General features: G+C 47.5%; 1 protein-coding gene across 1 annotated transcript in view; it reads right to left on the bottom strand.

The window, feature by feature from the left end:
- LOC120986742 (carcinoembryonic antigen-related cell adhesion molecule 2-like) overlaps positions 1-26,756 on the bottom strand; it is a 165,782-nt gene that overhangs the window by 111,895 nt on the left and 27,131 nt on the right. The window contains exon 2 of the mRNA XM_040415455.1: positions 19,720-20,073. Coding sequence (XP_040271389.1) covers positions 19,720-20,073 — 354 coding nt within the window. The remainder of the gene's footprint in view (positions 1-19,719; positions 20,074-26,756) is intronic.

Here is a 26,756-nt window from a genome sequence, read left to right as displayed (position 1 = left end):
GACCCCAGACCAGAACTGGAAACTAATACAGACCCAGACCAGACCTGGAAACTAATACAGACCCAAGACCAGACCTGGAAACTAATCAGACCCCAGACCAGACTGGAAACTAATACAGACCCCAGACCAGACCTGGAAACTAATACAGACCCCAGACCAGACCTGGAAGCTAATACAGACCCCAGACAAGACCTGGAAGCTAATACAGACCCCAGACCAGACCTGGAAACTAATACAGACCCCAGACCAGACCTGAAACTAATACAGACCCAAGACCAGACCTGGAAACTAATACAGACCCAGACCAGACCTGGAAACTAATACAGACCCCAGACAGACCTGGAAAATAATACAGACCCCAGACAAGACCTGGAAACTAAAACAGACCCCAGACCAGACCTGGAAACTAATACAGACCCCCAGACAAGACCTGGAAACTAATACAGACCCAGACAAGACCTGGAAACTAATACAGACCTCAGACCAGACCTGGAAAATAATACAGACCCCAGACCAGACCTGGAAACTAATACAGACCCCAGACCAGACCTGGAAACTAATACAGACCCCAAACCAGACCTAGAAACTAATACAGACCCCAGACCAGACCTGGAAACTAATACAGACCCCAAACAACACCTGGAAACTAATACAGACCTCAGACCAGACCTGGAAAATAATACAGACCCAGACCAGACTGGAAACTAATACTGACCCCAGACCAGACCTGGAAACTAATACAGATCCCAGACCAGACCTAGAAACTAATACAGACCCCAGACCAGACTGGAAACTAATACAGACCCCAAACAACACCTGGAAACTAATACAGACCCCAGACCAGACCTGGAAACTAATACAGACCCAGACCAGACCTGGAAACTAATACAGACCCCAGACAGAACCTGGAAACTAATGCAGACCCAGGAAACTAATGCAGACCCCAGACCAGACCTGGAAACTAATACACATCACAGACCAGACCTGGAAACTAATACAGACCCCAGACCTTACCTGGAAACTATACAGACCCCCAGACCAGATGTGGAAACTAATCCAGATCCCAGACCAGACCTGGAAACTAATACAAACCCCAGACAGACTGGAAACTAATACAGACCCCAGGCCAGACCTGGAAACTAATACAGACCCCAGACGCAGACCTGGAAACTAATACAGACCCCAGACCAGACCTGGAAAATAATACAGACCCCAAACAGACCTGGAAACTAATACAGACCCCAGACCAGACCTGGAAAATAATACAGACCCCAGACCAGACCTGGAAACTAATACAGACCCCAGACCAGACCTGAAAACTAATACAGACCCCAGACCAGACCTGGAAACAAATACAGACCCCAGACCAGACCTGGAAACTAATACAGACCCCAGACCAGACCTGGAAACTAATACAGACCCCAGACCAGTCCTGGAAACTAATACAGACCCCAGAAAAGACCTGGAAACTAATACAGACCCCAGACCAGACCTGGAAACTAATACAGACCCCAGACCAGATGTGGGAAACTAATCCAGATCCCAGACCAGACCTGGAAACTATTACAGACCCCAGACCAGACCTGGAAACTAATACAGACCCCAGGAAACTAATACAGACCCCAGACCAACCTGGAAAATATACAGACCCCAGACAAGACCTGGAAACTAAAACAGACCCCAGACCAGACCTGGAAACTAATACAGACCCCAGACCAGATGTGGAAACTAATCCAGATCCCAGACCAGATCTGAAACTAATACAGACCCCAGACCTTACATGGAAAGTAATACAGACCCCAGACCTTACCTGGAAACTAATACAGACCCCAGACCAGACCTGGCAAACTAATTACAGACCCCAGACCAGACCTGGAAACTAATACAGACCCCAGACCAGACCTGGAAACTAATACAGACCCCAGACCAGACCTGGAAACTAATACAGACCCCAGACAAGACCTGGAAACTAATACAGACCCCAGACCAGACCTGGAAACTAATACAGACCCCAGACCAGACCTGGAAACTAATACAGACCCCAGACCAGACCTGGAAACTAATACAGACCCCCAGACCAGACCTGGAAACTAATACAGACCCCAGACCAGACCTGGAAACTAATACAGATCACAGACCAGACCTGGAAACTAATACAACCCCAGACCTTACCTGGAAACTAATACAGACCCCAGACCAGATGTGGAAACTAATCAGATCTCAGACCAGACCTGGAAACTAATACAGACCCCAGAACCTTACCTGGAACTAATACAGACCCCAGACCTTACCTGGAAACTAATACAGGACCCCAGACCAGACCTGGAAACTAATACAGACCCCAGACCAGTCCTGGAAACTATTACAGACCCCAGACAAGACATGGAAACTAATACAGACCCCAAACAACACCTGGAAACTAATACAGACCTCAGACCAGACCTGGAAAATAATACAGACCCAGACCAGACCTGGAAACTAATACTGACCCCAGACCAGACCTGGAAACTAATACAGATCCCAGACCAGACCTAGAAACTAATACAGACCCCAGACCAGACCTGGAAACTAATACAGACCCCAAACAACACCTGGAAACTAATACAGACCCCAGACCAGACCTGGAAACTAATACAGACCCCAGACCAGACCTGGAAACTAATACAGACCCCAGACCAGACCTGGAAACTAATGCAGACCCAGGAAACTAATGCAGACCCCAGACCAGACCTGGAAACTAATACACATCACAGACCAGACCTGGAAACTAATACAGACCCCAGACCTTACCTGGAAACTAATACAGACCCCCAGACCAGATGTGGAAACTAATCCAGATCCCAGACCAGACCTGGAAACAAATACAAACCCCAGACCAGACCTGGAAACTAATACAGACCCCAGACCAGACCTGGAAACTAATACAGACCCCAGACCAGACCTGGAAACTAATACAGACCCCAGACCAGACCTGGAAAATAATACAGACCCCAAACAGACCTGGAAACTAATACAGACCCCAGACCAGACCTGGAAATAATACAGACCCCAGACCAGACCTGGAAACTAATACAGACCCCAGGACCAGACCTGAAAACTAATACAGACCCCAGACCAGACCTGGAAACAAATACAGACCCCAGACCAGACCTGGAACTAATACAGACCCCAGACCAGACCTGGAAACTAATACAGACCCCAGACCAGTCCTGGAAACTATACAGACCCCAGAAAAGACCTGGAAACTAATACAGACCCCAGACCAGACCTGGCAACTAATACAGACCCCAGACCAGATGTGGAAACTAATCCAGATCCAGACCAGACCTGGAAACTATTACAGACCCCAGACCAGACCTGGAAACTAATACAGACCCCAGGAAACTAATACAGACCCCAGACAGACCTGGAAAATAATACAGACCCCAGACAAGACCTGGAAACTAAAACAGACCCCAGACCAGACCTGGAAACTAATAACAGACCCCAGACCAGATGTGGAAACTAATCCAGATCCCAGACCAGATCTGGAAACTAATACAAGACCCCAGACCTTACATGGAAAGTAATACAGACCCCAGACCTTACCTGGAAACTATACAGACCCCAGACCAGACCTGGAAACTAATACAGACCCCAGACCAGACCTGGAAACTAATACAGACCCCAGACCAGACCTGGAAACTAATACAGACCCCAGACCAGACCTGGAAACTAATACAGACCCCAGACAAGACCTGGAAACTAATACAGACCCCAGACCAGACCTGGAAACTAATACAGACCCCAGACCAGACCTGGAAACTAATACAGACCCCAGACCAGACCTGGAAACTAATACAGACCCCAGACCAGACCTGGAAACTAATACAGACCCAGACCAGACCTGGAACTAATACAGATCACAGACCAGACCTGGAAACTAATACAGACCCCAGACCTTACCTGGAAACTAATACAGACCCCAGACCAGATGTGGAAACTAATCCAGATCTCAGACCAGACCTGGAAACTAATACAGACCCCAGACCTTACCTGGAAACTAATACAGACCCCAGACCTTAACCTCGGAAACTAATACAGACCCCAGACCAGACCTGGAAACTAATACAGACCCAGACCAGGTCCTGCAACTAATAAAGACCCCAGACAAGACATGGAAACTAATACAGACCCCAGACCAGACCTGGAAACTAATACAGACCACAGACCAGACCTGGAAACTAATACAGACCTCAGACCAAGACCTGGAAACTAATACAGATCCCAGACCAGACCTGGAAACTAATACAGACCCCAGACCAGACCCTGGAAACTAATACAGACCCCAGACCAGAACCTGGAAACTAATACAGACCCCAGACCAGACCTGAAAACTAATACAGACCCCAGGAAACTAATACAGACCCCAGACCAGACCTGGAAACGAATACAGATCACAGACCAGATCTGGAAACTAATACAGACCCCAGACCTTACCTGGAAACTAATACAGACCCCAGACCAGAAGTGAAAACTAATCCAGATCCCAGACCAGACCTGGAAACTAATACAGACCCCAGACCAGACCTGGAAACTAATACAGACCCCAGGAACTATACAGACCCCAGAACAGACCTGGAAACTAAAACAGATCACAGACCAGACCTGGAAACTAATACAGACCCCAGACCAGATGTGGAAACTAATCCAGATCCCAGACCAGACCTGAAAACTAATACAGACCCCAGACCTTACCTGGAAACTAATACAGACCCCAGACCTTACCTATAAACTAATACAGACCCAGACCAGACCTGAAACTATACAGACCCCAGACCAGACCTGGAATCTAAAACAGACCCCAGACCAGACCTGGAAACGAATACAGACCCCAAACAAGACCTGGAAACTAATACAGACCCCAGACCAGACCTGGAAACTAATACAGACCCCCAAACTGATCAGTTTTATCCTAATGCATTCTGATGGAGAGCGATCCATTCAGGATGCATCAGTTCAGTCTCTCTTACGTTTTTTGGCCGGAGAAAATACCGTAGCATACTGCAGTTTTCTCTCCAGCCAAAAATCCTGAACACTTGCCCGAATGCCGGATCCGGCATTAATTTCCAATAAAATGCATTAATGCCGGATCCAGCCCCAAGTGTTCCGGCAAAATGGATTCGGTTTTGTGTCTGTGCATGCGCAGACCTTGAAAAATGGGGAAAAAAAATTAATACCAAATGGGATCGTGTTCTTGGTTTATACTCGTCCTTCTTCTTTCTCCAAACAGGGCGAGTGGAGTTGATATCAAAAAGTTCTAAGTTATCATCTGGCCACATGGCCTTCTCCCATGCCTCCTCTGGGTCATCCAGATGGTCATTGGTGAACTTCAAAAGGGGCTGGATATGTGCTGGTGTGAGCAAGGGGGACATTATGGAAGAATATCCCGAAGCCTGACACTTAGGCAGTCACCCATCCACCCTCACAGCTTCTGCACCCCCCATAGCCTCCTCCGCATCTCGCACAGCGAAGTCTGACACCTTGTCTCTATCCTCCATGTGAGGAGATGCGTCCAGAAAACTGTCTGGGCGAAGATGGGTGGGGAGCGGTGTCCTCTGTCGCCTGTCTCTGCAGCCAATACAGAGTACAGAAGGCCCAGTAAACATAGTGAAGACTGTGAGGTGCGAGGGAGAACTCATGATGGAGTTGGGGAGGCACAATGGGTGCTGCGATATCTCACAAAAAACACATCAGTCCCTCCAGCACCCACCCCAAAAATTCTGTTCGATTCACTCTGTCATGGTGGTCAGTTGTTTCCAGTTCGGCCACAATTACCTGCCTGACTATCCCTCATAAGCCTCAGTGGTCACATGGGATAATCAGGTTCAGCAGCAGCGGATCGGACAGCTGATGTTCTTACTTATAATACAATTTGAATTAAATGTTTTCAAGCAGCTATTTGGGGAAGTGTAGTGAGGGGAAAAAATTGAAAATTCTAGATAAGAGCATGAGGACATAATAAACCCTAGGCCCCAAATTTTTACAGACCAGACTTGGAAAGAAATACAGACCCCAGACCTGGAAAGTAATACAGACCCAGACCAGACCTGGAAATTAATACAGACCCCAGACTAGACCTGGAAGCTAATACAGACCCCAGACAAGGACCTGGAAGCTAATACAGACCCCAGACCAGACCTGGAAACTAATACAGACCCCAGACCAGACCTGGAAACTAATACAGACCCCAGACCAGATGTGGAAAACTAATCCAGATCCCAGACCAGAACGTGAAGCTAATACAGACCCCAGACAAGACCTGGAAGCTAATACAGACCCCAGACCAGACCTGGAAACTAATACAGACCCCAGACAGACCTGGAAGCTAATACAGACCCCAGACAAGACCTGGAAAGCTAATACAGACCCCAGAGCCAGACCTGGAAAACTAATACAGAACCCCAGACCAGACCTGGAAACTAATACAGACCCCAGAGCCAGACCTGGAAACTAATACAGACCCCTGACCAGACCTGGAAGCTAATACAGACCCCAGACAAGACCTGGAAGCTAATACAGACCCCAGACCAGACCTGGAAACTAATACAGACCCCAGACCAACCTGTAAACTAATACAGACCCCAGACCAGACTGGACACTAATACAGACCCAGACCAGATCTGGAAACTAATACAGACCCCAGACCAGACCTGGAAACTAATACAGATCACAGACCAGACCTGGAAACTAATACAGACCCCAGACCTTACCTGGAAACTAATACAGACCCCAGACCAGATGTGGAAACTAATACAGATCTCAGACCAGACCTGGAAACTAATACAGACCCCAGACCTTACCTGGAAAACTAATACAGACCCCAGACCTTACCTGGAAACTAATACAGACCCCAGACCAGACCTGGAAACTAATACAGACCCCAGACCAGTCCTGGAAACTAATACAGACCCCAGACAAGACATGGAAACTAATACAGACCCCAGACCAGACCTGGAAACTAATACAGACCACAGACAAGACCTGGAAACTAATACAGACCTCAGACCAGACCTGGAAACTAATACAGACCCCAGACCAGACCTGGAAACTAATACAGACCCCAGACCAGACCTGGAAACTAATACAGACCCCAGACCAGACCTGGAAACTAATACAGACCCCAGACCAGACCTGAAAACTAATACAGACCCCAGGAAACTAATACAGACCCCAGACCAGACCTGGAAACGAATACAGATCACAGACCAGATCTGGAAACTAATACAGACCCCAGACCTTACCTGGAAACTAATACAGACCCCAGACCAGATGTGAAAACTAATCCAGATCCCAGACCAGACCTGGAAACTATTACAGACCCCAGACCAGACCTGGAAACTAATACAGACCCCAGGAAACTAATACAGACCCCAGAACAGACCTGGAAACTAAAACAGATCACAGACCTACCTGGAAACTAATACAGACCCCGACCAGATGTGGAAACTAATCCAGATCCCAACCAGACCTGGAAACTATTACAGACCCCAGACCAGACCTGAAACTAATACAGACCCCAGGAAACTAATACAGACCCAGAACAGACCTGAAACTAAAACAGATCCCAGACCAGACCTGAAAGCTAATACAGACCCCAGACCTTACCTGGAAACTAATACAGACCCCAGACCTTACCTGGAAACTAATACAGACCCCAGACCAGACCTGAAACTAATACAGACGCCCAGACCAACCTGGAATCTAAAACAGACCCCAGACCAGACCTGAAACGAATACAGACCCCAAACAAGACCTGGAAACTAATACAGACCCCAGACCAGACCTGGAAACTAAAACAGACCCCAGACCAGACCTGGAAACTAATACAGAACCCCAGACCAGACCTGGAAACTAATACAGACCCCAGACCAACTGGAAACTAATACAGACCCCAGACCAGACCTGGAAACTAATACAGACCCCAGAACCAGACCTGGAAACTAATACAGACCCCAGACCAGACCTGGAAGCTAATGCAGACCCTAGAAAAGGAAACTAATACAGACCCCAGACCAGACCTGGAAACTAATACAGACCCCAGACAAGACCTGGAAACTAATACAGACCACAGACCAGACCTGGAAACTAATACAGACCTCAGACCAGACCTGGAAACTAATACAGGACCCCAGACCGGACCTGGAAACTAAGACAGACCTCAGACCAGACCTGAAACTAATACAGATTCCTGACCAGACCTGGAAACTAATACAGACCCCAGACCAGACCTGAAACTAATACAGACCCCAAACCAGACCTGGAAACTAATACAGACACCAGGAAACTAATACAGACCCCAGACCAGACCTGGAAACGAATACAGATCACAGACCAGACCTGGAAACTAATACAGACCCCAGACCAGACCTGGAAACTAATACAGACCCCAGACCAGACCTGGAAACTAATACAGACCCCAGACCAGACCTGGAAACTAATACAGACCCCAGACCAGACCTGGAAACTAATACAGACCCCAGACCAGACCTGGAAACTAATACAGACCCCAGACCAGTCCTGGAAACTAATACAGACCCCAGACAAGACCTGGAAACTAATACAGACCCCAGACCAGACCTGGAAACTAATACAGACCCCAGACAGAGACCTGGAAACTAATACAGACCCCAGACCAGACCTGGAAACTAATACAGACCTCAGACCAGACCTGGAAACTAATACAGACCCCAGACCAGACCTGAAACTAATACAGACCTCAGACCAGACTGGAAACTAATACAGATCCCAGACCAGACCTGGAAACTAATACAAGACCCCAGACCAGACCTGGAAACTAATACAGACCCCAGACCAGACTGGAAACTAATACAGACCCAGGAAACTAATACAGACCCAGACCAGACCTGGAAACGAATACAGATCACAGACCAGACCTGGAAACTAATACAGACCCCAGACCTTACCTGGAAACTAATACAGACCCCAGACCAGACCTGGAAACTAATACAGATCCCAGACCAGACCTGGAAACTAATACAGACCCCAGACCAGACCTGGAAACTAATACAGACCCCAGACCAGATCTGGAAACTAATACAGACCCCAGACCAGACCTGGAAACTAATACAGACCCCAGACCAGACCTGGAAACTAAAACAGACCCCAGACCAGACCTGGAAACGAATACAGACCCCAAACAAGACCTGGAAACTAATACAGACCCCAGACCAGACCTGAAACTAAAACAGACCCCAGACCCAGACCTGGAAAACAAATACAGACCCCAGACAAGACCTGGAAACTAATACAGACCCCAGACAAGACCTGGAAACTAATACAGACCCCAGACCAGACCTGGAAACTATTACAGACCCCAGACCAGACCTGGAAACTAATACAGACCCCAGACTCAGACCTGGAAGCTAATGCAGACCCTAGAAAAAGGAAACTAATACAGACCCCAGACAAGACCTGGAAGCTAATACAGACCCATACAAGACCTTGAAACTAATACAGACCCCAGACCAGACCTGGAAACTAATACAGACCCTAGAAAAGGAAACTAATACAGACCCCAGACCAGACCTGGAAACTAATACAGACCCCAGACAAGACCTGGAAACTAATACAGACCCCAGACCAGACCTGGATAAATAATACAGACCCCAGACCAGACCTGGAAACTAATACAGACCCCAGACCAGACCTGGAAGCTAATGCAAACCCTAGAAAAGGAAACTAATACAGACCTCAGACCAGACCTGGAAACTAATACAGATTCCTGACCAGACCTGGAAACTAATACAGACCCAGACCAGACCTGGAAACTAATCCAGACCTTAAACCAGACCTGGAAACTAATACAGACCCCAGGAACAATACAGACCCCAGACCAGACCTGGAAAACGAATACAGATCACAGACCAGACCTGGAAACTAATACAGACCCCAGACCAGACCTGGAAACTAATACAGACCCCAGACCAGACCTGGAAACTAATACAGACCCCAGACCAGACCTGGAAACTAATACAGACCCCAACAAGACCTGGAAACTAATACAGACCCCCAGACCAACCTGGAAACTAATACAGACCCCAGACAAGACCTGGAAACTAATACAGACCCCAGACCAGACCTGGAAACTAATACAGACCCCAGACCTTACCTGGAAACTAATACAGACCCCAGACCAAGATGTGGAAACTAACCAGATCCCAGACCAGACCTGGAAACTAATACAGACCCCAGACCAGACCTGGAAACTAATACAGACCCCAGACCAGACCTGGAAACTAATACAGGACCCCAGACCAGACCTGGAAACTAATACAGACCCCAGACCAGACCTGAAACTAATACAGACCCCAGACCAGACCTGGAAACTAATACAGACCCCAGACCAGTCCTGGAAACTAATACAGACCCCAGACAAGACCTGGAAACTAATACAGACCCCAGACCAGACCTGGAAACTAATACAGACCCCAGACAAGACCCTGGAAACTAATACAGACCCCAGATCCAGACCTGGAAACTAATACAGACCTCAACCAGACCTGGAAACTAATACAGACCCCAGACCAGACCTGGAAACTAATACAGACCTCAGACCAGACCTGGAAACTAATACAGATCCAGACCAGACCTGGAAACTAATACAGACCCCAGACCAGACCTGGAAACTAATACAGACCCCAGACCAACCTGGAAACTAATACAGACCCCAGGAAACTAATACAGACCCCAGACCAGACCTGGAAACGAATACATATCACAGACCAGACCTGGAAACTAATACAGACCCCAGACCTTACCTGGAAACTAATACAGACCCCAGACCAGATGTGGAAACTAATCCAGATCCCAGACCAGACCTGGAAACTAATACAGACCCAGACCAGACCTGGAAACTAATACAGACCCCAGACCAGATCTGGAAACTAATACAGACCCCAGACCAGACCTGGAAACTAATACAGACCCCAGACCAGACCTGGAATCTAAAACAGTCCCCAGACCAGACCTGGAAACGAATACAGACCCCAAACAAGACCTGGAAACTAATACAGACCCCAGACCAGACCTGGAAACTAAAACAGACCCCAGACCAGATCTGGAAACTAATACAGACCCCAGACCAGACCTGGAAACTAATACAGACCCCAGACCAGACCTGGAATCTAAAACAGACCCCAGACCAGACCTGGAAACGAATCAGACCCCAAACAAGACCTGGAAACTAATACAGACCCAGACCAGACCTGGAAACTAAAACAGACCCCAGACCAGACCTGGAAACTAAAACAGACCCCAGACCAGACCTGGAAACTAAAACAGACCCCAGACCAGACCTGGAAACGAATACAGACCCCAGACCAGACCTGGAAACTAATACAGACCCCAGACCAGACCTGGAAACTAAAACAGACCCCAGACCAGACCTGGAAACTAATACAGACCCCAGACAAGACCTGGAAACTAATACAGACCCCAGACCAGACCTGGAAACTAATACAGACCCCAGACAAGACCTGGAAACTAATACAGACCCCAGACCAGACCTGGAAACTAATACAGACCCCAGACCAGACCTGGAAACTAATACAGACCCCAGACCAGACCTGGAAGCTAATGCAGACCATAGAAAAGGAAACTAATACAGACCCCAGACCAGACCTGGAAACTAATACAGACCCCAGACAAGACCTGGAAACTAATACAGACCACAGACCAGACCTGGAAACTAATACAGACCTCAGACCAGACCTGGAAACTAATACAGACCCCAGACCGGACCTGGAAACTAATACAGACCTCAGACCAGACCTGGAAACTAATACAGATTCCTGACCAGACCTGGAAACTAATACAGACCCCCAGACCAGACCTGAAACTAATACAGACCCCAAACCAGACCTGGAAACTAATACAGACCCCAGGGAACTAATACAGACCCCAGACCAGACCTGGAAACGAATACAGACCACAGACCAGACCTGGAAACTAATACAGACCCCAGACCAGACCTGGAAACTAATACAGACCCCAGACCAGACCTGGAAACTAATACAGACCCCAGACCAGACCTGGAAACTAATACAGACCCCAGACCAGACCTGGAAACTAATACAGACCCCAGACCAGACCTGGAAACTAATACAGACCCCAGACCAGTCCTGGAAACTAATACAGACCCCAGACCTTACCTGGAAACTAATACAGACCCCAGACCAGACCTGGAAACTAATACAGACCTCAGACCAGACCTGGAAACTAATACAGACCCCAGACCAGACCTGGAAACTAATACAGACCTCAGACCAGACCTGGAAACTAATACAGATCCCAGACCAGACCTGGAAACTAATACAGACCCCAGACCAGACCTGGAAACTAATACAGACCCCATACCAGACCTGGAAACTAATACAGACCCCAGGAAACTAATACAGACCCCAGACCAGACCTGGAAACGAATACAGATCACAGACCAGACCTGGAAACTAATACAGACCCCAGACCTTACCTGGAAACTAATACAGACCCCAGACCAGATGTGGAAACTAATCCAGATCCCAGACCAGACCTGGAAACTAATACAGACCCCAGACCAGACCTGGAAACTAATACAGACCCCAGACCAGATCTGGAAACTAATACAGACCCCAGACCAGACCTGGAAACTAATACAGACCCCAGACCAGACCTGGAAACTAAAACAGACCCCAGACCAGACCTGAAACGAATACAGACCCCAAACAAGACCTGGAAACTAATACAGACCCCAGACCAGACCTGGAAACTAAAACAGACCCCAGACCAGACCTGGAAACTAATACAGACCCCAGACCAGACCTGGAAACTAAAACAGACCCCAGACCAGACCTGGAAACGAATACAGACCCCAGACAAGACCTGGAAACTAATACAGACCCCAGACCAGACCTGGAAACTAAAACAGACCCCAGACCAGACCTGGAAACTAATACAGACCCCAGACAAGACCTGGAAACTAATACAGACCCCCAGACCAGACCTGGAAACTAATACAGACCCCAGACAAGACCTGGAAACTAATACAGACCCCAGACCAGACCTGGAAACTAATACAGACCCCAGACCAGACCTGGAAACTAATACAGACCCCAGACCAGACCTGGAAGCTAATGCAGACCCTAGAAAAGGAAACTAATACAGACCCCAGACCAGACCTGGAAACTAATACAGACCCCAGACAAGACCTGGAAACTAATACAGACCACAGACCAGACCTGGAAACTAATACAGACCTCAGACCAGACCTGGAAACTAATACAGACCCCAGACCAGACCTGGAAACTAATACAGACCTCAGACCAGACCTGGAAACTAATACAGATTCCTGACCAGACCTGGAAACTAATACAGACCCCAGACCAGACCTGGAAACTAATACAGACCCCAAACCAGACCTGGAAACTAATACAGACCCCAGGGAACTAATACAGACCCCAGACCAGACCTGGAAACGAATACAGATCACAGACCAGACCTGGAAACTAATACAGACCCCAGACCAGACCTGGAAACTAATACAGACCCCAGACCAGACCTGGAAACTAATACAGACCCCAGACCAGACCTGGAAACTAATACAGACCCCAGACCAGACCTGGAAACTAATACAGACCCCAGACCAGACCTGGAAACTAATACAGACCCCAGACCAGTCCTGGAAACTAATACAGACCCCAGACAAGACCTGGAAACTAATACAGACCCCAGACCAGACCTGGAAACTAATACAGACCCCAGACAAGACCTGGAAACTAATACAGACCCCAGACCAGACCTGGAAACTAATACAGACCTCAGACCAGACCTGGAAACTAATACAGACCCCAGACCAGACCTGGAAACTAATACAGACCTCAAACCAGACCTGGAAACTAATACAGATCCCAGACCAGACCTGGAAACTAATACAGACCCCAGACCAGACCTGGAAACTAATACAGACCCCAGACCAGACCTGGAAACTAATACAGACCCCAGGAAACTAATACAGACCCCAGACCAGACCTGGAAACGAATACAGATCACAGACCAGACCTGGAAACTAATACAGACCCCAGACCAGACCTGGAAACTAATACAGACCCCAGACCAGATGTGGAAACTAATCCAGATCCCAGACCAGACCTGGAAACTAATACAGACCCCAGACCAGACCTGGAAACTAATACAGGACCCCAGACCAGATCTGGAAACTAATACAGACCCCAGACCAGACCTGGAAACTAATACAGACCCCAGACCAGACCTGGAAACTAAAACAGACCCCAGACCAGACCTGGAAACGAATACAGACCCCAAACAAGACCTGGAAACTAATACAGACCCCAGACCAGACCTGGAAACTAAAACAGACCCCAGACCAGACCTGGAAACTAATACAGACCCCAGACAAGACCTGGAAACTAATACAGACCCAGACAAGACCTGGAAACTAATACAGACCCCAGACCAGACCCTGGAAACTAATACAGACCCCAGACCAGACCTGGAAACTAATACAGACCCCAGACCAGACCTGGAAGCTAATGCAGACCCTAGAAAAGGAAACTAATACAGACCCCAGACCAGACCTGGAAGCTAATACAGACCCCAGACCAGACCTGGAAACTAATACAGACCCCAGACCAGACCTGGAAACTAATACAGACCCTAGAAAAGGAAACTAATACAGACCCCAGACCAGACCTGGAAACTAATACAGACCCCCAGACAAGACCTGGAAACTAATACAGACCCCAGACAAGACCTGGAAACTAATACAGACCCCAGACCAGACCTGGAAACTAATACCGACCCCAGACCAGACCTGGAAGCTAATGCAGACCCTAGAAAAGGAAACTAATACAGACCTCAGACCAGACCTGGAAACTAATACAGATTCCTGACCAGACCTGGAAACTAATACAGACCCCAGACCAGACCTGGAAACTAATCCAGACCCCAAACCAGACCTGGAAACTAATACAGACCCCAGGGAACTAATACAGACCCCAGACCAGACCTGGAAACGAATACAGATCACAGACCAGACCCTGGAAACTAATACAGACCCCAGACCAGACCTGGAAACTAATACAGACCCCAGACCAGACCTGGAAACTAATACAGACCCCAGACCAGACCTGGAAACTAATACAGACCCCAGACCAGACCTGGAAATAATACAGACCCCAGACCAGACCTGGAAACTAATACAGACCCCAGACCAGTCCTGGAAAACTAATACAGACCCCAGACAAGACCTGGAAACTAATACAGACCCCCAGACCAGACCTGGAAAACTAATACCGACCCCAGACAAGACCTGGAAACTAATACAGACCCCAGACCAGACCTGGAAACTAATACAGACCCCAGACCTTACCTGGAAACTAATACAGACCCCAGACCAGATGTGGAAAACTAACCAGACCCAGACCAGACCTGGAAACTAATACAGACCCCAGACCAGACCTGGAAACTAATACAGACCCCAGACCAGACCTGGAATACTAATACAGACCCCAGACCAGACCTGGAAACTAATACAGACCCCAGACCAGACCTGGAAAACTAAAACAGACCCCAGACCAGACCTGGAAACGAATACAGACCCCAGACAAGACCTGGAAACTAATACAGACCCCAGACCAGACCTGGAAACTAAAACAGACCCCAGACCAGACCTGGAAAACTAATACAGGACCCAGACCAGACCTGGAAACTAATACAGACCCCAGACCAGACCTGGAAACTAATACAGACCCCAGACCAGACCTGGAAACTAATACAGACCCCAGACCAGACCTGGAAGCTAATGCAGACCCTAGAAAAGGAAACTAATACAGACCCCAGACCAGACCTGGAAACTAATACAGACCCCAGACAAGACCTGGAAACTAATACAGACCACAGACCAGACCTGGAAACTAATACAGACCTCAGACCAGACCTGGAAACTAATACAGACCCAGACCGGACCTGGAAACTAATACAGACCTCAGACCAGACCTGGAACAAACAATACAGATTCCTGACCAGACCTGGAAACTAATACAGAACCCCAGACCAGACCTGGAAACTAATACAGACCCCAAACCAGACCTGGAAACTAATACAGACCCCAGGGAACTAATACAGACCCCAGACCAGACCTGGAAACGAATACAGATCACAGACCAGACCTGGAAACTAATACAGACCCCAGACCAGACCTGGAAACGAATACAGACCCCAGACCAGACCTGGAAACTAATACAGACCCAGACCAGACCTGGAAACTAATACAGACCCCCAGACCAGACCTGGAAACTAATACAGACCCCAGACCAGACCTGGAAACTAATACAGACCCCAGACCAGACCTGGAAACTAATACAGACCCCAGACCAGGACCTGGAAACTAATACAGACCCCAGACCAGTCCTGGAAACTAATACAGACCCCAGACAAGACCTGGAAACTAATACAGACCCCAGACCAGACCTGGAAACTAATACAGACCCCAGACAAGACCTGGAAACTAATACAGACCCAGACCAGACCTGGAAAACTAATACAGACCTCAGACCAGACCTGGAAACTAATACAGACCCCCAGACCAGACCTGGAAACTAATACAGACCTCAGACCAGACCTGGAAACTAATACAGATCCCAGACCAGACCTGGAAACTAATACAGACCCCAGACCAGACCTGGAAACTATACAGACCCCAGACCAGACCTGGAAACTAATACAGACCCCAGGAAACTAATACAGACCCCAGACCAGACCTGGAAACGAATACAGATCACAGACCAGACCTGGAACTAATACAGACCCCAGACCTTACCTGGAAACTAATACAGACCCCAGACCAGATGTGGAAACTAATCCAGATCCCAGACCAGACCTGGAAACTAATACTGACCACCAGACCAGACCTGGAAACTAATACAGACCCAGGACCAGATCTGGAAACTAATACAGACCCCAGACCAAGACCTGGAAACTAATACAGACCCAGACCAGACCTGGAATCTAAAACAGACCCCAGACCAGACCTGGAAACGAATACAGACCCCAAACAAGACCTGGAAACTAATACAGACCCCAGACCAGACCTGGAAACTAAAACAGACCCAGACCAGACCTGGAAACTAATACAGACCCCAGACAAACCTGGAAACTAATACAGACCCCAGACAAGACCTGGAAACTAATACAGACCCCAGACCAGACCTGGAAACTTTTACAGACCCAGACCAGACCTGGAAACTAATACAGACCCCAGACCAGACCTGGAAGCTAATGCAGACCCTAGAAAAGGAAACTAATACAGACCCCAGACCAGGACCTGGGAAGCTAATACAGACCCCTGACCAGGAAACTAATACAGACCTCAGACCAGACCAATATATTTTAATTGATAACCTGTCCTCTGAATAAGTCATTAGTATCTAATCGCTGGGGGTCTGTCACCTTCTCTAAGTTTACTCTAGGCCATGTGATGCCACATTTATGAGTCACGTGGCTTTGGCGCCAGTCAGCAACATTGAAGTGAATGGGGCTGAGCGTGATAACAAGCGTTGCCACTATACAATTTACCGCGCTGAGCTTGGAGAGCTGAGAGAAAGCTGCGGCAGTACTTTGAATATTGGTGCCCTCTCAACCAGCTGATCGGCAGGGGTCCTGGGTATCAGACCCCCACCGATCAGATAATGATGACCTATCCAGAGGATCATCAGTTAAAATATTTCAGAAAACCCCTTTGACACTCTACAGTCTATTAATACTCTAGCAGCCTATCTTATCATCAGCCACAGGGACATCAGTACAGCAGAGAGCCAGAGACATTCAGCGCCGGACATGTGCACACCGCCTGCCCCGAGGGTCAGAGGATACTGAAAACACTACAGGGTCTCATGGGGGGGGGGGGGGGGGTATCGTAACTGGAAGGTGGAATAGTCTGGTCACTGCTTCATTTTCCAGATGGAAACTGATCTCCCCACTTCTCCACTGCCCCAAATGTGATCTATTGCCCCAGAGATGAGCGAACTGATTCTACAGAAACCTGAATGTTTCCAAACATTTAGATTCTAGTGAAAGAATTTCATGTCATTCAAATAGGCAGAAATTTTACAGAGAGAGAGAAAAAAAAACGTCAGAGTCATTTGCAGCTTTCGGGAAGATTGAAGAACTTTCCATTCAATAGGATCCAAACTAAATTTCTAGAAATTCTTTCATCACTAATCTCCATCTTGTCTTTCTGAGGCTTCCAGCTTGAGGTGCAGAACCCCAGAACAGGGGCAAAGGATAAAACTGTTATTATATTGCATTACGTGAAATGTTGTCATTAGCTGTGTTTTTATACTCGGTATTACTGTATGGATAAGTTGGTCTAACCCTAAACCCATTGTCCTGGCGCGCCCCTGGTATACACCCTTTGTCCCCTATACAGTGATCTGAACTTCGCTGAAGGGAACCAACCAGGCCGCTACCTCCCACAGTAGTCCTGGTGTAGTTGGCAACTTACCTACTGGGGTCAGCACCAAGGTAATTAGGCAAAAGGCATAGTCTGAATACAGTCCATGGTGAGGGCAGTCTAAGCGTATGTAATCCAGGCGGCAATCCGAGGTCGGGGCAGGAAGTAAGGAGCAGAACAATAAACAGGACAGGTCAGGACAGCAGAATCGCTCAGGCTAGGGTCGGTACACAGGTTGTCAGACAAGAGAGCACACTTCGCTGGGTGTACATACTGAGGAACCTAAGCGCAGGCTCTGCCTAATTTACCACATAACATCCGGCCATTAGCTGGGGAACATTTTGGCTGTGCGGGAGGCCTCAGAGACACACTCAGGCACAGCCTGCATCACCAAGCAGAGTATCAGCAGCCAGGATCAGCGTGGGACGTAGCGTTGAGGCGGTGGTGAGTAGAGCAGCGACTGTGCCTGCAGAGGGAATCAGGGCGGCGGTGAACTCCGACAAGCGTGACATACAGCTTAAGAACAATCGCTGCATTAAAGTGCACACTCCTGCCTCACACCCAGCAACAAGGGCACCCCAACTACCACCAGGCAGGAGCCCCAACATCAGGGTGTGCCCCAAGGTAGGAAAGAGTGCACATTCACTGCAGAGCCCTAGGAACCATTGGTGTGAGGATCCCCACTGTGATCCGTGCGTACAGCTGCCCATAGCACCCAACCTGCACGGTCACAGAGGGGACACGGCTCATTTTGTGAAAGACAGCCAATAATTGAGCAGCATTTCAGCATAGGAGCAGGAAGTGAGGTGCCGCGTGGACTGAAGCGCCCGGGATCGGAGAGGCGAGTCTTGTATTTTTTTCAGTGTGTGCAGCCCTTGGGGCAGTTGTTTTTTTTGCACTTCATCAGATTATAGACACTTTAAGGCCCCGATAATTAAGTCGAGGTCAATGTACGGGCAGAACCCAGAAGGTGAGGAGCATTACAGGAAAGAGGGAGGCATGCCAGAGATACTACCACTCCCATCCTCCACTAAGCCTCCCCCACCCCCACACACACACACACCCTGTGGTGTACTAGCACATGTCGTTTGTGCGGGTTGTTTGGCCCTGATGTGTGTAGAAGTGGAGGAAATAATATAACTGTGCCGCGTGAATACGACCCAAATCGTCCGACTGTTGGAGGCACTTGTTCTCTGGCACATAGTACTCACCGTGGACGGTCAGGGTCACACGTAGGTCCATTGATGTTTTCTCTGCCTGTACTTTCACTGTATATTCCCCCTGGTCTGTGAGGAGAAGATCTGTGATGTGTAATGATCCATTACTGAAAGCCGAGAACCTGGGACTGTGTAGAGCGCCAGAGATTGTATAGGAACCAGCCGCTATATATGTCAGGATCTGACTTGGCGGGTTTGTGTCCGTCCCTTTAAACCAGACGACACTTGTAACTTTCTCGTTAATACCAGTAGGACTGAGGGTGACAGATCCACGGATAGCCGGGTACTGGGGGATGGGCTGTATACTCCATGATCCACGGGTCACATCCACCACGAGGCCGAGGAGAACTACAAGAGAAAGCAGATCAGTATTCAGGTCAAATATCCAAACATCTCAGAAAACCCTTATAGTAAGGCTACTTTCACACTTGCGGCAGAGAGATCCGGCAAGCAGTTCCGTCGCCGGAACTGCCTGCCGGATCAGGCAAAATGTATGCTAACTGATGGCATTAGTAAGACTGATCAGGATCCTGATCAGTCTTAAAAATGCCTGATCAGTCGAAAAAATGCATTGAAATGCCGGATCCGTCTTTCCGGTGTCATCTGGCAAAAACGGATCCGGCATTTATTTTTTCACCTTTTTTTCAGTCTCCGCATGCGCATACTGGAAGGACGGATCCGGCACTAATACATTCCTATGGTAAAAAATACCGGCATTCAGGCAAGTCTTCAGTTTTTTTAGCCGGAGATAAAACCGTAGCATGCTACGGTTTTCTCTTTTGCCTGATCAGTCAAAACGACTGAACTGAAGACGTCCTGATGCAAACTGAACGGATCACTCTCCATTCAGAATGCATGGGGATATACCTGATCAGTTCTTTTCCGGTATAGAGCCCCTGTGACGGAACTCTATGCCGGAAAAGAATAACGCAAGTGTGAAAGTAGCCTTACTGGGCCAAAAACATTCGTCACCCTCCATGTCTGGTGCAAATTAGACGCCGGCTAATGTGTGGAGCCCACCAACATCTCTGAGGACCACCGCAGCCCCTCACAGCAGCTTCTATGCCAACATGTCCATCTGTTCTCATAAATGTCACAAGTTCACCTGAAGTGTAGACCCTCGGGGACAAGTCCTCCAGAAGGTCCATGTGTGGAAAAGGTGTATATATATATATATATATATGTATGTGTTGTGGTGATGTGCGGTAGAGGGGAGGAGGGGGTGTATATATATATATGTATGTGTTGTGGTGATGTGCGGTAGATGGGAGGAGGGGGTGTATATATATACAGTGGGGGAAATAATTATTTGACCCCTCACTGATTTTGTAAGTTTGTCCAATGACAAAGAAATGAAAAGTCTCAGAACAGTATCATTTCAATGGTAGGTTTATTGTAACAGTGGCAGATAGCACATCAAAAGGAAAATCGAAAAAATAACTTTAAATAAAAGATAGCAACTGATTTGCATTTCATTGAGTGAAATAAGTATTTGAACCCTCTAACAAAAAAAGACTTAATACTTGGTGGAAAAACCCTTGTTTGCAAGCACAGAGGTCAAACGTTTCTTGTAATTGATGACCAAGTTTGCGCACATTTTAGGAGGAATGTTGGTCCACTCCTCTTTGCAGATCATCTCTAAATCCCTAAGGTTTCGAGGCTGTCTCTGTGCAACTCTGAGCTTGAGCTCCCTCCATAGGTTTTCGATTGGATTAAGGTCCGGAGACTGACTAGGCCACTCCATGACCTTAATGTGCTTCTTCTTGAGCCACTCCTTTGTTGCCTTTGCTGTATGTTTTGGGTCATTGTCGTGCTGGAACACCCATCCACGACCCATTTTCAGTTTCCTGGCAGAGGGAAGGAGGTTGTCGCTCAGGATTTCACGATACATGGCTCCGTCCATTTTCCCGTTTATGCGAATAAGTTGTCCTGTGCCCTTAGCAGAAAAACACCCCCAAAGCAAAATGTTTCCACCCCCATGCTTGACGGTGGGGACGGTGTTTTGGGGGTCATAGGCAGCATTTTTCTTCCTCCAAACACAGCGAGTTGAGTTAATGCCAAAGAGCTCTATTTTGGTCTCATCAGACCACAGCACCTTCTCCCAGTCACTCTCTGAATCATTCAGGTGTTCATTGGCAAACTTCAGACGGGCCTGCACATGTGCCTTCCTGAGCAGGGGACCTTGCGAGCCCTGCAGGATTTTAATCCATTGCGGTGTAATGTGTTTCCAATGGTTTTCTTGGTGACTGTGGTCCCTGCTAATTTGAGGTCATTAACTAACTCCTCCCGTGTAGTTCTAGGATGCTTTTTCACCTTTCTCAGAACCATTGACACCCCACGAGGTGAGATCTTGCGTGGAGCCCCAGAGCGAGGTCGATTGATGGTCATTTTGTGCTCCTTCCATTTCGAACAATCGCACCAACAGTTGTCACCTTCTCTCCCAGCTTCTTGCTAATGGTTTTGTAGCCCATTCCAGCCTTGTGCAGGTCTACAATTTTGTCTCTGACATCCTTGGACAGCTCTTTGGTCTTTCCCATGTTGGAGAGTTTGGAGTCTGCTTGATTGATTGATTCTGTGGACAGGTGTCTTTTATACAGGTGACTAGTTAAGACAGGTGTCCTTAATGAGGGTAACTAATTGAGTAGAAGTGTCTAACCACTCTGTGGGAGCCAGAACTCTTAATGGTTGGTAGGGGTTCAAATACTTATTTCACTCAATGAAATGCAAATCAGTTGCTATCTTTTATTTAAAGTTATTTTTTCGATTTTCCTTTTGATGTGCTATCTGCCACTGTTACAATAAACCTACCATTGAAATGATACTGTTCTGAGACTTTTCATTTCTTTGTCATTGGACAAACTTACAAAATCAGTGAGGGGTCAAATAATTATTTCCCCCACTGTATATGTATGTGTTGTGGTGATGTGCGGTAGAGGGGAGGAGGGGGTGTATATATATATATGTATGTGTTGTGGTGATGTGCGGTAGAGGGGAGGAGGGGGTGTATATATATATATGTATGTGTTGTGGTGATGTGCGGTAGATGGGAGGAGGGGGTGTATATATATATATGTATGTGTTGTGGTGATGTGCGGTAGAGGGGAGGAGGGGGTGTATATATATATATGTATGTGTTGTGGTGATGTGCGGTAGAGGGGAGGAGGGGGTGTATATATATATATATGTTAAGGGAAATATAAATTATTGATATTTTGGCTAATACCAATAATTTATATTCATAAATAGGCGTAAGTCGTCTAGTGATGCCTCCGCCTATTTATACCTATAATACAAATACTCTTATTACCTTACTCTATACTGAACTACCTGCGGCTATTACTACAACAAAAAGACTACACGCTGTGCTTAAATAAAAGGTATTTATTAACACACTTCAATTTACAGTCTAATTATTAACAATACAGTCTAATTATTGCTGATAACTATATATATCTATATCAATGGAATAGATATATATTTATAGCAGCACACAGCAATATAATATAATTACACTACAACAACACACTATTACGGTCCTAACTACGCTAACACAATCCCAAGTCCGCCCCAGAATCTAACTACAATTACACACATAACAGCAGCCCACCCAGCCTGGCAATATACTATCCCTACAGGGAATAAAGGGTATACAATACAGGGCAGCAGGGGAAGGGTTAACTGAGGCTTAGCACTGCAAGGAACAGAGCGATGCAGTGCAGGGTATAATGCTGCAGGAGTTCAGCAGCAGGAGTAAGGGGATGGTTGGTGGAGCAGGGGTTAATCGTACACGGATAATGCAGATGTAACGGTCGCGTACACACACACACAGGGGGAAGGGAAGTGACCACTGCGCTCCACCCTTACCCCTGGCCCTGCCTACTTGCCTCGCGAGTCCTAATGACATGGGACAACTGGACGGCAATCCCTAACTTGGAATAAGTGCAGGGAAGACAGACAGACAAACAACAGGACGTGAACGGACCGAGTCAATACCAGGAAAGCTACAAAGTACAAAGGATTAAGCAAAGAATGGTCAGGAGAAGCCGGGGTCAAATACCAGGAGAGCAGAGAAGTACAAGAGGAGTCCTAAGAGAGTAGTCAGGTGGGAGCCGAGGTCACAATACCAGGACGGAAGCGCAGTACAGGAGGAGCAGGCAAAAGGATGGTCAGGGAACAGGATCAGGTGAGTAATCAGCAGTCCAACAAATAGCCAGGAACCTAGAAATTAACAGGCAACCTGTGGCCAGCAGGCTGCCTGTATTTATAGTGGGGAGTGAGGGTCACGTGACGTGGCCAGCGTCACATGACCGACAGACCAACCAGTCGAGCACCGAGTGATCAGCTCGGCGCTCAAGGCAGACTAGGAGCAGGGAGCCACCCAGCTAGTAAAGCCGCCCTGGGAACGAGGTCAAACACAGATCCTCATTACCAAAGCTAAGCAACAGGTCTGCGGCTGATGGGGGACCGAGTGCACCTTCGGAACCCCGTGACAGTACCCCCCCTTTTACGAGGGGCCACCGGAACCAAGACTTCAGGCGATGGCTTTTCAGGGTGTTCTAAATGAAATTTTCGAACAAGTCTAGGAGCATGAACCTCCCTGGCAGGTACCCAAGATCTCTCTTCAGGTCCATACCCCTTCCAGTGAATCAGGTACTGCAAGGCATTACGCACCTTCCTGACATCCACTATTTTAGACACCACATACTCGACAGCATCATTAACAAGAACCGGCGGAGGCGAGGCTTTTGATGGTACTACCGGTTCAAAATATTTTTTAAGCAGAGATTTATGGAACACATTATGAATGTGGAATGACTCGGGCAGCTCCAACCTAAAAGATACCGGGTTAATCACTTCCGTGATCTACTTTAAGAGAGAGATTCTTGGAGGACAACCATACCTTATCCCCAACCTGAAAATTCACCCCCCTTGAACGTCTCCTATCGGCCTTGAGTTTCTGAGAACTTTGAGCCTTTTCTAAGTTCGATTGAACCCGGGCCCAAACTGTGCACAGTTTAGAGTGCCTATCCGCCTCAGGGTTAGAGGAGGAGACGGATGACCCAGAATGAAAACGGGGATGGAAACCATGGTTACCATGGTTACAAAAGAAAGGTGAAACCCCAGCAGAAGAATTGACACGGTTATTCAAAGCAAATTCAGCCAATGGAAGATATTTCACCCATAATTGCTGGTCATCAGCAACATACGACCTCAAGAATTGTTCCACAGACTGATTAAGGCGTTCAGTCTGCCCATTACTCTCAGGGTGGTAGGCAGAGGAAAAAGACAATGAAATTTTACATTTTTGACAGAAAGGAATTTCGACACAAACTGCACACCCCTGTCAGAAACAATATTTTCCGGGATACCATGCAATCGAACAATTTCTTTCACAAAAATAGACGCCAAGGTTTTGGCATTCGGGAGTTTAGACAGGGGAAAGAAATGGACCATCTTGCTAAACCTATCGACTACTACCCAAACTACAGTCTTACCCTCCGCCGGCGGTAGGTCAGTTATAAAGTCCATCGAGATATGGGACCAGGGTCTACTGGGAATGGGTAGGGGTCGTAGGTTACCAGCAGGGCGAGTCCTAGGTGTCTTGGATCTGGCACAAACCTCACAGGCTGACACGTAGGACTTGACATCCCTAGTTAGAGTGGGCCACCAATAAGATCTAGAAACCAGATCCTTAGTGCCCTCAACACCCGGATGTCCACAAAAGGCAGATTCGTGACACTCACCCAACAGCTGGAGACGAAATTGTACGGGAACAAACAACTTATCTGTTGGGGTGGATACCGGTGCCAGATGTTGTTCAGACCTAATGCGAGCCGAGATATCCTGGGTAAGAGCTGCTAAGAAGATTTTTGCTGGCAGGATGGATTCAGGTGGTACCTCAGTAGGTTGAAAAGCCTAAAAGCTCTGAGATAATGCGTCCGCCTTCACATTTTTACTTCCCGGCCTGAACGTAATGGAAAAATCAAAACGAGTAAAAAAACAGAGCCCATCTGGCTTGACGGGGATTCAACCTCTTAGCAGACTAGAGAAACATAAGGTTTTTATGGTCAGTGACAACAGTTACACAATGCCTTGCCCCCTCCAGAAAATGCCTCCACTCATCAAATGCCCATTTAATGGCCAGCAGCTCCCTATTCCCTATGTCGTAGTTTCTCTCCGTGGGAGAGAATTTCCTGGAGAAGAAGGCACATGGTCTCAGATTAGTGAGGCTGGCAGGACCTTGTGAAAGGACTGCTCCTGCGCCGTCCTCGGACGCATCCACCTCCACAATAAAAGGTTTCTCCTGATCAGGCTGGATCAGAATGGGAGCGCTACTGAATGCCTTTTTTAATTTTTCAAATGAAGAAATGGCCTCAGTAGACCAATTCTCCAAATCCGCCCCTTTCTTAGTAAGGTCGGTCAACGGTTTAGCAATTACGGAAAAATTCATAATAAATTTACGATAGTAATTGGCGAAACCTAAGAACCGTAGTAAGGCCTTTAAGGTTGAAGGTCTTACCCATTCCTTAATTGCTAGTACCTTACCAGGATCCATCTTGAAGGCGTGAGGAGTCAGAACATGCCCTAGAAACAGAATCTCCTGTACACCAAAGACACATTTCTCTTGCTTAGCGGATAGCTGATTCTCCCTCAACACCTCTAATACTTGTTTAACATGAGACACATGGGATTCGAAGTCAGGAGAGAATATCAAAATGTCGTCAAGATAGACAATAATAAATTTACCTAAGAACTCCCTAAGAATGTCATTCATGAAGTTTTGGAACACAGCTGGGGCATTGCTGAGTCCAAAAGGCATCACCTGATATTCAAAGTGTCCTACCGGAGTATTGAACGCTGTCTTCCATTCGTCTCCCTCCTTGATTCGGATTAGATTGTATGCCCCTTTCAGGTCAATCTTGGAAAACCAGGTTGCCCCCAGAACCTGGTTAAATAAATCCGGAATCAATGGGAGGGAGTATCTATTCTGGACAGTGATTTTATTTAATCTCCGGTAATCGATACATGGC

Source organism: Bufo bufo, chromosome 1, assembly GCF_905171765.1.
Source record: "Bufo bufo chromosome 1, aBufBuf1.1, whole genome shotgun sequence".
Taxonomy (NCBI): Eukaryota; Metazoa; Chordata; class Amphibia; order Anura; family Bufonidae; genus Bufo; species Bufo bufo.
The sequence above is the reverse complement of the archived record's forward strand: the minus strand, read 5'-3'. Positions and strand labels throughout refer to the sequence as shown.